Below are 15,169 nucleotides of genomic sequence, written 5' to 3' on the forward strand. Positions count from 1 at the left end.
ATATTCATTTACATTCTTCCTAGTGGTGAAGAACACTCCTACCTTCTCCCTGGCACTCTGAATTTTTCCACAGAGTATTTTGTTAAAAGATACCAAAAAGGATTTGGTACTTTGTTATGCTGATGGATTTAAACCGAAATTTGTCATTTAATTAAGTGGTGATAAGTTTATCACTTGAAAGTTTGGCTTTCTCCTCTCGAACAGTTAACTCAGTCCACTGCCTTCCTGGTGCTCTCCTGAGAGCGTCATAAAGGTGGGCAGAGTATTATTGTGGTTTTACAGGTGATTTATATGGCCTATTCAAGTCTGCTCACTGCTAATCCTTATCTCCTGAGAGCAGTCCAGGCAGATGTGAGGAATGGGCTGGACTGTAGTATCTCGGGACCAGAAGAAACAAGAGGTTGTCATTTCTGTGTCAAGAAGAGGTGTTTGCGTATCCACTTCTTAAAGCCTTGAAAAAGGCTTCATGAAGATTTCTTGACTGCCTCTGCTTATTTATTTACTGTTTAATTATTTGTAAAATTTTTCTAAGTTCTATCTCCTTTTTTGCAGTTCAAGCCTATTTTTTCTTGTCATGTCTAGTAGGTGCACAGAGAACAAATTTATTTCCTCTGGAAAGCAACCTTTTTAATACCTGTCTGATACAGCCCCTCTCTGTGTTCATTTCTTGAGGCCAATCTCTTTTCATGTCTTTTCATGGTTGCTAAGGCCCTGCTCGCCCCAGTTGTTTGCTCCAGTCCTGCTCGAGATGTGATGCCCCAACCCACAGTCAGTATTACATCTAGAGGCTTTCTGAGCGAACATTGCAAGGAGAGGATTACTCTAAGGTGTCTTCTTGGCTTGCATTCTTGGATTTATATCTCAGTATGACATTCTGGTTTGGGCAGGTTTTGATACAGACAGCATCAGTGATCCAGGTTCATTTATTGATCTGTAACAATGACAGGATCTTTTTGTGCAGAGACCTATCTAGTCATTGCCCCTCGGGTATTTTGAATGATTTTAACATCTTGCCCCCAGCTACTTTCTTGGAGGCACTATAATCCCTCACTGAATGTTCATCCCTTGAGTGGCCATAACTCTGGCATTTCCATGGCTCTGTGACTGAATGACAAAAGGAGATGCACAATTCCAAAACTATTGATGTCACCTTTCACTCTGGATAGCCTCTGAAAAATGGGCAGAGCAGGTGGATTATGTTGTGGAGACTTGGGCATTGAAAGATCAGGAACACACTTAAGTTACATGTGCTGGATAGGCTTGTTATATGAAGCCTGTCGGATCAGTCATGCTGAATGCCATTGACTGAAAATCTTAGGGGAGAAGATCATCTTTTCATTATGTATGTACATAGTAAGTGCCTATAATTGGCCTGTCCTTGGCTGAGGACTAGAGATGTTGCTTTGCTGCTCTTCCTTCTAACAAAATTAGCAACAGACTTTATGATGTGACATACTTTGCAAAACCAAGAGTTGTTTCTCTTTGAAAATACTGGTGCCAGAGAGTCTGATAAGGTAATAGAAAGAAAGTGGTAAAGAGGTAAAGAAAGGTAGATAAATATTTCCTATGGAAAAGAATGTCCTCCCCGTTTAAATTGCTTAAGAGTCATTGATGTGAAATAATTTGTCCTATTTGGAGGAAATGTTAGACATGCTAATAGATCTAAGTAGAATTTTCTTCAAGGAAAATTTGGAGGCAAAAAAAATGTTTTACAGAAATAATGAAATACAGTGTAGTTTTTCTTCATTCCATTTAATGGGGGCTTATAACTTCTCTTAATCCTTTTTGGTTGTTTATTGTAAGTGTAAAGTTTGCAGTGGGCTTATGGTAAGTCTGCTAGAAGTTGAACAATACAGAAAATAAGCTCCTTTTCTCTACAGTTTGTTTTTACTGGGCTTGTCTTGAAAGCTTCACTTCCAACTCTTCTATTTCTCTTTATGTCAAACTGAGCTGAAAAACGTATTTATATCCAGTCAACCAGAGTTACTGAAAAATAATTAGGATTGTTCCAAACAGAAAATATATCAGATTAAAATTCCTTTGGGAAAATGCCTCACTGCCTGGTCTGAGTAAACACATCACCATTATTAACTTGTGGATCTTGTTTCTCTGTTCTTTCTGTGTATTGAAGAACAGAGAGCCAGGTGAAGCTTCCCACCTTATTGTTTCCCTTCTCCTTTTATATTTTTGTCATGGATGTATTAAGGCAGTGGCTGCAATAGGTCCACAGTACACAATGTTATGCTGTGCTGGCCCTTCTGAATTAGAGACAGATTTCTGTCCTGGAGGGATTTCTAAATTTTCATTCCAGCATTTCTAGATTTCAGCTTTGGCCACTGAATAAGGAAATATGTCTTGTGCAGTGAAGCTGAAGAGAAATGAAATTTTTCTCAAATAAGGGTTATCCTATTTCTGTGGTAGTACTTTTACGCAAAAAGAGTTTTCCAGGGTATCTTCAAATCTTCAGTGCAGTGTGGCTTTGATGTCAATGCTGGCAACAAAAATCTGTCACGTTAGGGGATGGTCAGCTCCTTCCTGCATAATTCCCTGCAGTTTTGTGATGAGTTATTTTACAGAGTGGTATAGACTTCTAATACAATAATTTGTATATTAGCAGAAGTATGTCATGCCAGGGCTAAACCATTCTGGCCAAAACAAAAGCCACAAGTCCCAGTGCATTAAAATTCAATAAACTTCAAAATTATGTAAACATAGTATATTGAATTAGCTCAGATAGCTAGTTTATTAAGACTTATTTTCTTCTTGGTGTTGACATCAAACTGAAGTACAACTAACTCCACACCTTGAAAAATATGCTATAACATTGTAAAAAATCTTGTAAAACTAGACTAAAGAGTACAAGTAAGGGTTTTTATTTTGGAGTTGGGAGAGGCAATCAGGTTTGGCAGGCTGGGAGTTAAGGCTGGAGTATGCAATGTCTCAAACATGAGCTTCCAAAGGCCTTTGTAGTGTCAGGAGGGTTGTGCTGGGTTTTGTTACTCTTTGAGCGTGCATCAGGATTAGATGTCATTGAAAGTTGCTGGCTTTGTAAGATTACTGGATTAGTAGTGATTTAGGTTGTTTTACCATATGTCTTATTTCCTGATCAATGTAACTTTAAACAATTTTGGCATTCACTGCTATTTCACTATTTATGCAACTATGAATTTCAGTAGTGATTTTCAGCATTTTCCCTGTGGTTTCTGGAACAACATGCAGAAATGCCTGCTCTGCAACAACATTTTTGGTTTGAAATTGGCAATAATACCTTTTTCTAAGCCAGAAAATTACCATTTTAGTCGAGAGGGAGAAACCATTTAATTTATCCTCAGTGTGGGAGAAGTAAAGGCAAGTCCTGTAGTGTTCTTTAAGGCAAAATATATTTTCGCTAGTGAAGACCTGTAATTTGCCTTATGCAATTTTCCTTACTTTTGTACTTTGGTTTTTTCTGTTAGCGTAAGAGTCCAAAGTGACTCAAATTGTCTGACCTCTCCCCTTGCTCAGTGTCTAGGAAGATGGGCCAGTGATGCATAAAACCAACTTGTCACCTGGGAAAGGTGGCTCTTTTTTCAGCAAGGAAATAGTGAGGGCTATATCGAAAATGATGAAAGTGTTCTTCATAGGCATTACCTATGCAAAAAAACCCCAAGTGTGTGTCCTCAGAGTAAGTGTGATTGTTCTGGGCTCCTACGACCAGGAAACAATCATTTTCCTACCTATGGATTTTCTTTCCAGCAGTAAGAATTCTCTTAGGTGGATCTGTTTGACTTTGTGTGTGCAAACCCATTTATAGCAGGAGAGGGAAAGTTAATCCCTACTGAATTTCAGTTACCTTTGCCTTCTGGAATATATAGAACTTTCCTTGAAGTTTTTACAGAGTCTGCAGTGGGCGCAAAACAGACCTACTGGCTCCTTTGATATTTTTAAGCCACTGCTTTATCAATTGTGCAGGCTTTTGGTTTATGTCCAAGTTCAGTCCAACATTCTGGTTTTGATCTAGAGACCCTGGTGGTATTTTTGATCTTTTATTGTGCTTTAACTTTGTTTCCTTGTGTTTTCCTAGTGGCAAAGTTGGTTAGGAGAGAAATTATTTTTCAGGTTGCATTGAGAACACAGGGGGATTATTAGTTTCTGGGGCACTTGGATGGTCTCACAGATCTGGAGCTTCATTTCAGGAAATACTACAGTATCTTTCCTATTCAAAGACAGATACTGAAGTTGTGGCTGTTGTAGACATATGGATGCTAAAATATATTGGAGCGAAGGTTCCTGTTTTATGGAATAGGAGGAAGAATAGAGGAGTAAATGGACTCTGTGTGGATTCTTGGAGAGCAAATGTTTTAGCTCATAAACAGCAAGAGAAGTGGAAATCAAATTATGGTGGGTGGTTCAGTCAGTTGCTAGTTAAATTATAAAAATTTCACAGATAAATTTGTTTTTATATAAATGATATGAGAAAGATAAAAAATGTGTCTCCATTTGTTCAAGGACTTATTTCTAGATTCCTTTTATACTTTATGTATATAGCAATTTATATGTATATTTATATTGGGGGGGAATTTGTGCTTAAAGCTAATTTTGGGATTGGGTGTTAGTACTGTTAATTCATTTTTCTGAAGTAGATTGAAACTCTTGGGGTGTATTCTGTATATAAATGCAGTCAAGGCAAATCTGTATTTTTAAATAGAAGCAGATTCTGACTACTATATGAAAGTCATGCTTTATCTTCTGTAGTCTAAAGGTTTTATCTGGCTTTCTGTGTGAATGAAAGAACAATGTGTTTGTTCCTTGTCACATATTTCAGCGTACTGAGTGGCCTTTGTTTCCATGAAAGAGGAGATTGCATGTGGTGGTTTTACCTAACCCAGCTTCTGATACTCATTTTTTAATTGAGTTGCCAGCTAAATATATGCTTTCAAGGGTTATTAAGGTCCATGAGGATGACAGGAAAGCTGCACATTTCCAAGATAATAAAGTCATATAGTGCTATTGAAGATGAACATACAAAACACCTCCTTTCAGAGGTAGTATGTCTTTTTCTTGATACTATTTTTTACTTACAAAAATAGAAAGTTAAAAAAAATGAATTCATACACTTTCTCCTCTGAGTTCCCACATATGCACATAGAAACACAGCACCTGCACTTGGCAATTCCTTTGATTTTGCTCTCTCTTCACTTCTGTGTTTGCTTCTCCCTCTTATGCCTGCCCCTCAGAGCTCAAAAATGTTTGCATCAAGGTATTATTCCTAGGCAGGTGTTTCAAGGGTATGATACTGCTATTGTTAGTGCCATGCTAGAAAAGAAATGCCGAGCTGGGAAAGAAGCACAGTGAGGACTTGATTGAATTCCCATAAGTCTTCCATTGAAGATTCTCATTATCTTGTACAGACTTTTGTTCATCTTGTGCTGTGTTGTAGCCTTAGTGACTGCAGGGTGGAAATTCAGCTACTTCACTTTAGTGTGTGGCGTGTAGATTTATTGAATCAAAAATGTGACAGTTATGGATTTGCTATTCAGGGGAAAGAATTTAAAGGGATCAATTTTATAAGTGAAATAATGAGATATCATGAAAACAAGAGCAACAGATCTTGTTTCCAGTCAGATAAAATAGGGGGAAATCACCTAAACACGTTTTATGCTAAAAGATGAAATAGTCTTGAAACCAAAATTTATCTAGGTGTGTGTTAACACACATGAAGTAGTAGTTACATTGATATGGACTTCTTTAGGGAGATACACAGGCACTCAGATAATATTTTTTAATAATTTGGAGAATTTATGTGTATCTTCTGTGAAGTTCTGTCATGCTTGTAGAATAAAAGCACTGACTGAGCTGCAGCACGGTGAGATGGCACTGTTGGTAGGTGCTATAGCTGGAGAGGGAGCAGCTCTTCATAAGGGCACTAATATGTGAATACGCCTGAAATCTCCCCCACCCCCCACCCCCGCCACTTAATTAGCGCTGGCCGGGTGTGTGTTAATTGGCCGGGCCCGCGCGAAGGTGGGGGAGCGGCGCCCCCTGCCGGCCCCGCCCGCCGCGGGGACCCGGCCATGAATGGGAGCACAGGGAGCTGCTTTTGGGAGCGACTCCCAGTGCCAGGCCTGCCCAGAGCTGCTGGGGGAGGACGTGGCACTCTTACTATTGCTCCAAAGATCTTTGAAATAACTGTGATTCTTTCCAGGAACTTTGACTTTACTTAGGGCCTTGCCCGCAAATTGCGGAGACTTCAAGGAATTTGAGACTTAGGGTCTTAAATCCAGAAAACTTGTTTTCCCCAGGAATATTAAACTTTTTATCTCTGTCTGTTGCCATATATGGGCAAAAAATTACACGAAGGGCATATAAAAGTATATCAATGCATATAGTATATGTACATAATGTATATATAATGGATAAAAAATATATAAATATATACAAAGGGTATATAACAAAAATAGTTTTACTTTATATTTTAAATGCTAGATTGGCAAAACTGCAGTAAAATATTCTTTATATGCTTGGTCAAATTTTATACAATTATGTGTAGTTCTATTTTTTTACCACTGATACATCTCCCAGAATTCCATCAATAAACCCATCTCTTCTGTTTTCATTTTTGTCTTCTTTGTAGTTGTGTTCCAGTCACAGTTTTGAAACTGCAGAATTTCCTCACTTAGATGGGTCTAGTAGTCCTCATTAATAATCCAGCATAATTTATTTTTGTGTAGCTTATTTAAAATTGAGTATGTTTTTAATACATTTTTCCTTTCTTTCAAAATTTAGGTGGAGAACAGGCCAAAGTATTATGGAAGAGAGTAAGTATTTTCCTCTGAGGTGTATTGTTTTACAACTGAAAAAGAAAGACACAGTGGAGGTCTAATGAAATATTTTAACTTTCACTTCAACTAGGAGCCAAATATATTGAAAGCCTACTAATTTAGCTATGTTACAATCTAGTACTGCTGCTTACAATCCATGAATTATGCTGCTGTGTGAGCCTGCATGTTTATTTTGCTTTTCTCATGAGAGTTTGGGGGAAAAATTACTGTCTGGAGTACATCTTCCTTTTTTTTTTTTGGTTGTCACTTTTACGCCCCAGTGGTCCTGCAGTGGCTTAGGGAGGAGAGAAGCAGCTTATCTCTCTTACTGCCTTTTTGTGTGTGTTCCTGTGCTTTCACCACCCTACATGGCTGTGTGTACCTTTATCCTACTGCATGTGTAATTTCTGTTCTCCCTGCTGGAGTTACGGGGTTTGAATTACCCAACGAAGAGGTGTATTTTTGTTGTATGGAAAATACCAAACCACTAGAGTATATCATTCCTTTGAGCTCAGTGGTCTTCTTGCTGATAAGTAGCTTGGAAGGGGCTGGATTGTGCATTGGCATGGAGATTTGGGCATATTAAGTTGAAGGTATAGCCACTGTAGCAGCCACCCAGACCTGGCATTTGCCCTTTCCTCTAGAGTGATTTGCTGAGACCCCCAGCCCTTATCACTAGCTAAATTACTTAGTTCCCATGTTCTGTTTTTTCTTCCATCCTAGAGAGACCATCTGTGTCTAATGATCCTTTTCTACCATCAGAAGCCTCAAGAGCCAGTAGCTATATCCCTAATTACTGAAGTTGCATTTTTTAAATATTATCTTTGACAACAAGGAATTCAGATCCAACTGCTAGAGTACAATAGAGCTGAAGACTGTACCTGGTTGAGTAACACATCACACTTCCTACATCAAGACTTGTAAAACCATTGCTACAGTCTTGTATCCAGGGATCTACCTGGGTTTGTGGAGCAGCAGGGCTGGCACAAACTGTAAGATGTCACCTTGGTGAACCTACCCAGGCAAGATCACATTAATTATTATTATGCAGAAAGAAGACTTCAGAAGCACTGGGGAAGTCCTATAAATCAATTGACTCAGTGTTCATTGGTACTGGAAAGAGAAACAGGAATTTTTATGTAAAGAAACTGAAAAAAAAAACTTATTACTATATAAATCTGTGATGTGGCTGCATTTTAAATAGGGCACAAAGTTCTGGTCCCTCTCTACCCCTTTCTCATCCATCCTTTTTACAAAGGTTGTAGAATAAGTGGAAGTTGCGGCAAAGGGCAACAATGGTGGTAAGTAAAGGGATGCAAGTAAGGATGCAGCTCCTACCACAGTATAAAAATGAACTGGTCTTCCTCAGTGGCTGTCCAGGAGAGGGGCACATGCAGTGTTCTTCATGGGCAGCTTGAGAGCCCAAAAGGACCAAGATTTTAAAGGGCTTACAACTGAGATTCTCAAATTCATGAAGGGTAAGGTCACAACTGATCAGACGCAATTGTGGCTAAACCAGTGATGGATGGACAGGGATGTGAAGTGAAAGAAATATGTCACTGGTTCCTGTACCCTTTCTGTAAGCATTTCTTGTCAGCTACTGTCAGAAGCAGACATCGGAATTCAGGGGAACTTGTACCATGTACAGGCTGTTTTCATGCTATTATATAAATGTACTAAAATACCCATGAGAAAGCTTGGATTACACAGTGCTTGCCACCCATGAACAAAGCAATTTCACAGGTGCTCCGAGTATCCCAGTGATTTGTTAAATTGATCACAGGGAGAGTTTTTGTTCTAATATCTAACCTATAGCCTGCTATGTTTTATGATACATTCTTTTGGGGGGTAGCTTATGCTCATTATTTGTAACTAGATTTATGAATTGCCCTGAGTTTACTTGTGAAGTCATGCATAAATTGTGTCATTTAGGGGATGCTCATTTCAGTTTGGATAGAGCAATAAGTTAGCATGTTGCCCACCTGTACAGACAGAAAAGATTAATCCATTTTCATTACTTTTATTAAAAAGTCACCCTGGAAAGGTCACCTAAACCTAATATTTTCAACATACATTAGTTATGAAAGGACAACATAAAGAGAATGGAACAACAATTGCATTTGCATCCAATGTGTTTTTCTTCTCTTTCACTTCCTACCCAGAGGCAGTGTTAGGGATGTGCCACTTCATATGTATTGTCAGAAAAGAGAAAATGCTGAAGGCCAGTACATTTTAGTGCCTTTTTTTCAAACAGAAGCAAAAAATAGAAACTTTTAAAACCTCTGAAGAGACCCTCAGAGACTTATCAGCTAGCAAAATGTGTGTAGGAGTTAAGACTCAAACTGCTGTCAAGACTGGATTTGTACTTACAGAGAAATCACTGCTATATGTTGATTATCATCAGGTTAATTGTGCATCCTAGGCCCTCTTTCTTTCTTAAAATAGCAATGACAAAAGAATAAGAGAAGTATTGCTTTTTTCCACCCCTGAATGAGGAACTCATTGAAATGAAGAAAACAGTATTTTTCTCAAGACTATTCTGTACCTTCCTCCTCTTTAATGTATGCAAAATAGAATTTTGAATAATTGTTTTCATTTCTTGTCTCAGTTTCCCTTGCAAATATGAGGAAGCAATGTTAATATAAAAATGAAACAAACTGATAATAAGGAAGACCTACCATTTTAATTATATTTAAATATGTATGTATGTATGTATATATTTAAATAACTACATACTTTAATATAATAATTCAAAATGCCTTTGTGCCTAGTTTTCAATTCTGTTGTAAGGCCTCTAGAGAGGAAACAAGTCATAGGGTTACAGAGTCATAGAAGAGAAAAGTTGTGAAGAGGCAGGGCATTAACAGACAATAATCTTTGGCTGCCATTGATTGTTAACTGTCTGAAACTGCATTTACAGTGTAATTTTTGTTCTGTCTCTATGCTGCACTTGTCTGGGCTGGATGACTGTTAGGATGCTTGGACACTCTCCTGATGGCTTGGACCACAATGCTCTAGAGTGCTGAAGTTTTCAAATGGTTTCTGGGGTTCAGGAGAAGGTGTTTCTGCTTGGATTGTTGTGTAAGTCACTGAAATGTCTTCCCTTAGGTTTCATGGGATCATTTCTCGGGAGCAAGCAGATGAAATACTTGCTGGCATAGAAGGAGCATATATCCTTAGAGAAAGCCAGCGGCAACCCGGCTGCTATACTCTTGCTCTCAGGTAAGTGCTGTTTTAATTAAGGCTTATAGTTCAAATGTAAATGTATTTAATGGAGGGGATTATATCAGCTTGTTGTAGAAATACATTGTGAAGCATGGGATGCTGCTGCCCAAAGGAGTAAGAGTCTTCTCTTCAACTGAATGAAAAATTAAGTGGAAACCCAATCTACAAACTCACTGCCCCTCACAGATGTGTTTCCTTGAAAACACATCCACTCCTGGCTTAGCTGTGTCATTCAAAACCTGCCCACACGAATCTTAAAGACGCTGTGGGTTAGTGGCAAGAGGACAAGATACTCAGTTGGGTTTTGACAAATCAAACTCCTTGCCAATACCTTAAAATTTTTATAGCGTTTTTACTTCTGTGAGACACGCACAAACTAAAAGTCTGCACTTTTACACTTCTGCTGGTAAACCAGGAGGAAATATCCTATAAGGAGTTACCCCAAGTAGCTGTGATACAGTGCTGAAATCGTGCTTAGAATTTGTATTCATGTACAGATGGTAAAGCTGGAAAAGTGTGTGAGTCATGCCAACTAAAAAGTGGTGTAAATTAAAACCAACTTCTGTCAGCTGAAAAAGAACAAACACAATTTTTTAGGGTTTTGGAGAAAGATTTCAAAGTAAAGTATTAAAAAATTACTAAAGGATGAGAATGATGGCAAAATGCCTATTGTTTTGATGCAACAACACGATTTCTGAATCCATCTGGATAATTATTTGTAGAATCAAAAGCTGAATTTGATTATAAATTGGGAATTCATATGAAAAATGTGGGTGAAAAATAATAGGGTTAAACACTTTGATTTGAATGCCTAATAAAGTATGCAATTTTGATGCAATATAAGGACTATTTAACCTGATATAGTAGCTTTCAACCCTTTAGTCAATAGTAGGATTTTAACCTCAGTGTTGCAAACTGAATGTGCTTTTGTGCTACTACAGCACTTTGATTTTTAAAACACTTTTAAAAAACCCAGTAGATTACACCTGCCATAAGTGAGATCAGAGTTTTTCCATATGACTTTGGGTATTTAATTGGGACCTGAATTAGGAGCCTGATCTCCCTAGTTTCCTAACAGAGCATGATTCAGGCCCTTAGGATTTGAATTATTTGCTAGAGATCCCCATCTCTCTTCGTTGACTGTAAATATGCTCATAGGCATTAAGCACCTGCTTTCCACACCTCAAATATGCTTCAGGGTGGAAGAGCCTTTTACACAGTTCTGAGTCCCAGTATAAAGCCTTGTCAATGTAAACATGCCTTTCCAATTGCTGTGCTAGTTCCTTTAGTATTTAGATATAAACCTCATACAGTGGGTTGCATAGCTTGTTGTAGAGACTTTGCCTCAATTCTGTCATCCAGTACATGTGATGCAGTCAAGTTTGAGTTCAAACTTGGATTGGTATCTCCAAAGAGGTCCAGTTGCAGCTGGTGAAATTACTGTCTGGGTGTTTTGTCAGTCTGAATTCCTCTCTTCTCTCCCTCCATTTTTCTGGTGTTTGCAGATTTGGTAATCAGACCCTAAACTACAGGTTGTTCTATGATGGGAAGCACTTCGTTGGGGAGAAAAGGTTCGAATCAATCCATGATCTGGTTACAGATGGCTTGATAACATTGTATATAGAAACAAAGGCTTCTGAGTATATTTCCAAAATGACAACAAACCCCATATATGAGCACATTGGATATGCCACTTTGCTTAGAGAAAAAGTGTCCCGGAGACTGAGCAGAACGAAAAATGAATCGAGAAAAGCAAGTGTAACAAGTGAAGAAAATACTCCAGTTGAAAAGGTAAGTATTCAGTTCAAAAATCAGATAATTAATATCAGTCTTTATATCAGATCTGAGAGGAATACTTTAATAAGTATTGCTACCCCACTGAAAATTTCGCATTCTGTTAATCTGATACTGGCTCCAAACTAATATTTGATTGGAGCTCGTGGTACCACTTACCTTTGGTACTAATAAGGACCAAATGCAAATGCCTTCACTGTGTAAATATATACCATTTAACTGAGGAACTGCATCTAAAATTGGTCACCAGTTGTATTTGTCCATGTATACTCATGCATTTTCCGCAGTAGGATTGTGAATCTGGTTCCCACTGACCCTTCACCACAGCTCAAGTTTGGTATCTTTCTGTATAAGGTCCAAAGCTCCTCTTCTCTGCCAAGCCTTTGGTGGATGGGTCTCAAATTGGAATATTGTGTGTTTCTTCCCTTTCTTCTCATGGATCTGAAATTGGGATGTTGTCTGCCTCCATTTCTTCTGGCTCTTCTCATTTGAAGTGGGCTTTCCTTGATCTTCTCTCATGCACCTGTATCCCATAGCATTATATGGACAAGGACTTACTTATATGATTATAAATTGAGAACTTTGCACGGTTAGCAACCATCTGAAGATGTAGAATTAGAAATTATTTTACACTTGAGAAGCAGTCTTGTACACAGTGACATGTGGATATTTTCATTTGCCAGGTGGTAAGGCCGTAAGAACTGTCAAACAAAACTTTTGAGTCTGGTCCTTGTGCTAAATTGACTTACTGACTTTTGTTTAGTGCACTTCTGCAGCATGACTGTTGATTTTAGTGTTCAGTATGCCGGCTAGCTAGTTGGGAACTAGAGCCAGTTTGTATTTGGGAAGCAGGGAGTCAATTTACTGTCATACAGTCCGGATGAACATGAAAAGCAATCAGGTTTTTTGTATGTATCCTTGTCTCTCTTGGATATTTCTAGCAGAATTATCTGTTGGGTTCACATATCTGCATCGGCTCATTATATGCTGGTTTGGATTTCTCAGTAATAATAATTGCTTGAATAACTGACCTGACATGTAAGCCTATTCATCATCTATAACAAGTTCGGTCCATTAACAATACATTTTTAGGGAAGGTGTCCTGACACAGGGAAGGCCTCTGAAGAATGGTACAAGAAGTTCTCCATTCAGGTTTTATTTCAAAATTAATCTACTGATGACAATAGTTTTTGGTTCAATTGAATGGTATTTTGGTATCTAGGAGTAGTAGGTGCTGTTGAGATAACCAATACTCCCTCAGTTGATTCCTGTGATTGGACACTGGTTGATTTTGAATTCTGTAACAGGCATAAGAAAGTAAATTTTATTTAAGGCAAAGTAAGAAACAGACAATAGTGCAGTGTGCCAAACTGTGTTTGTGTAAATGTTTTTGTGTAAGAGAATGGTCCAGAGGGTGTTCTGGAAGTGGACCATCACTGGGATGATTGTAAACATTATTACATTACTGCACTGTAATAAAGCAATCATGGCAGTTGAAGATCATGCTACATTCTCTAGGAAATCAGGAGAATTTCTTTAGTGCAAGGAAAAGTACAGTTTCAAAACTGTGCCAGGTTTTACTTACAGTTCTTGCAATTGAGGGGCAAGTCTTGTAATTCTCAAAGTGCTCTCAAAGGCTTCAGAGGGGTCTGCTATAGTACCATATATTTCTCAACAGATTGTATTTTCTGTTGTCCTTGGGGTTGGATGTCATTCTTAAGGCTGAGCAGTTTAGAGTAGATAGTGTAAAAACTCTTTTAGACCAACAGAAGGCAAACTGTTGCAGAAGAGACCTTTGCCCTCTCTCCTTCACCAGTGCCTTTTTGCTGACCTACGGTTTTATGCATCTACACAATAGGTGACACTAGAAACGGCTCCAGATTAAAATTGATTCAGACAGAAGAAAAAAATGCATTAATTTTCAGCCAGATCTGCTAACTGATCCACCTCATACGAGTGGAAATGCAGCACAGAGTAGAGTGCAAGACTGTTCTCTGATGACAACTCAGAAAATTATTATATTGGCTTAAAGTGAGTAGAGTGCTGCATTCTTAGTTCCATGTACCTGTGCTTTAAATGTTTGGATATGTACCACACTGTCAATACTGAAAACACACCTCTGGACCTCATTAGTCATTGTATTAAGTCTTCTTTTGTATTGCAGCTGAATGAAATTAAAGTATTTAGAGCATTATTTACCTCCAAGATGGTTCATGATGTGAAATGCAGTACCGCAGGTCCTTACCCTACAAAGGCTGGTGCTCATCTAGATTCTGTACCTGCAGGCAGTAGCAGTGTACAAGGCTGGACTCTGTGACTGTGCTGCCACGTAAAAATTACTGTCTTCAGCCATTGTTGGCAACACTCTGTGCCTTCTTCCCACTGAGAGGTAGAGTAGAAGGAGGAACAGGAGCTGTCTTTAACATATTTTCCTTGCCAGGAGAACTAGAAGCAATCACAACTCTAAGAGGAGTGGCCTAAATAGGCAAGGGGATCTGCTCAGAAGCTGAAGACCTGATGCAACAGCTGAAACCTCAGTATTGGTGATTAAAACTCCGAATGGTCTTCTCTACTGCTACCAGTAATTTTCCATCATCTCATGCAAATCCATGTGAAAAAAGATCGCATCAACTAAATTATTAGCAACTGAAGTTATTAGGTAACAGAAGTCTGTATGGCAAAGCCTACCACGGCTGCTTTTGATTTATATGTTCCTGGGGAAGCTCAGGAGAGGTTTGATAGCAGACTCAGGAGTCTTCTTCCCATTTGTTCTTCACTGTAGCCTCAGATAAAGTATGGACAGGACTTTGAAATAAATCGGTGAATTATTGAGCATTTGTCAGTACTAACATATAGGGACAAAGGAGAATAAAGAGAATGTAATTTTTTTTTATATAAACTTTAGAAGTCATCTAAGGCACAAGAATATTATGAGGAAGTAGTATTTCAGTGAGAGCTGTATCAGACGTTTTGCTTGAGGCTACCATGTGTTCTGCAGCATTTTAGACAAAGGCCATGGTTTGCCCGCAAATCACAACCTTCATTCACTTCAATTACTGCGATAAATTTCAGACCCCTCGAAATAAGTGAATGAATATTCAGTATGACATTCTTCTGCAAAGTAAATTCTTTGCTGCATGTGTGAAAATTCATTGTTTGTTTGGGGTTTTTTTGCTGGCCAGATGAACAGATAAAATGTTATTTTTTTTATTGCTAACCAGATTTATTTGAAAGTGCTGCCTAAAGTATTTTGAATGTTTCAGAAACGGGAGAAAGCCATATATGCAGAACAGAAACTTTCATTATTTCTCAGGTAGATGAAAATTCAGTGCTCTAAGATTAAGCATCAG

The 15,169-nt window shown here is 38.3% G+C and overlaps 1 protein-coding gene across 1 annotated transcript in view; it reads left to right on the top strand.

The window, feature by feature from the left end:
- CHN2 (chimerin 2) overlaps nucleotides 1-15,169 on the top strand; it is a 159,955-nt gene that overhangs the window by 81,925 nt on the left and 62,861 nt on the right. Inside the window, exons 4-6 of the mRNA XM_071561008.1 lie at nucleotides 6,766-6,797; nucleotides 9,909-10,022; nucleotides 11,531-11,816. Of these exons, the coding sequence (XP_071417109.1) occupies nucleotides 6,766-6,797; nucleotides 9,909-10,022; nucleotides 11,531-11,816 (432 nt within the window). The remainder of the gene's footprint in view (nucleotides 1-6,765; nucleotides 6,798-9,908; nucleotides 10,023-11,530; nucleotides 11,817-15,169) is intronic.

This window comes from Pithys albifrons, chromosome 7, assembly GCF_047495875.1.
Source record: "Pithys albifrons albifrons isolate INPA30051 chromosome 7, PitAlb_v1, whole genome shotgun sequence".
NCBI classification, from domain to species: Eukaryota; Metazoa; Chordata; class Aves; order Passeriformes; family Thamnophilidae; genus Pithys; species Pithys albifrons.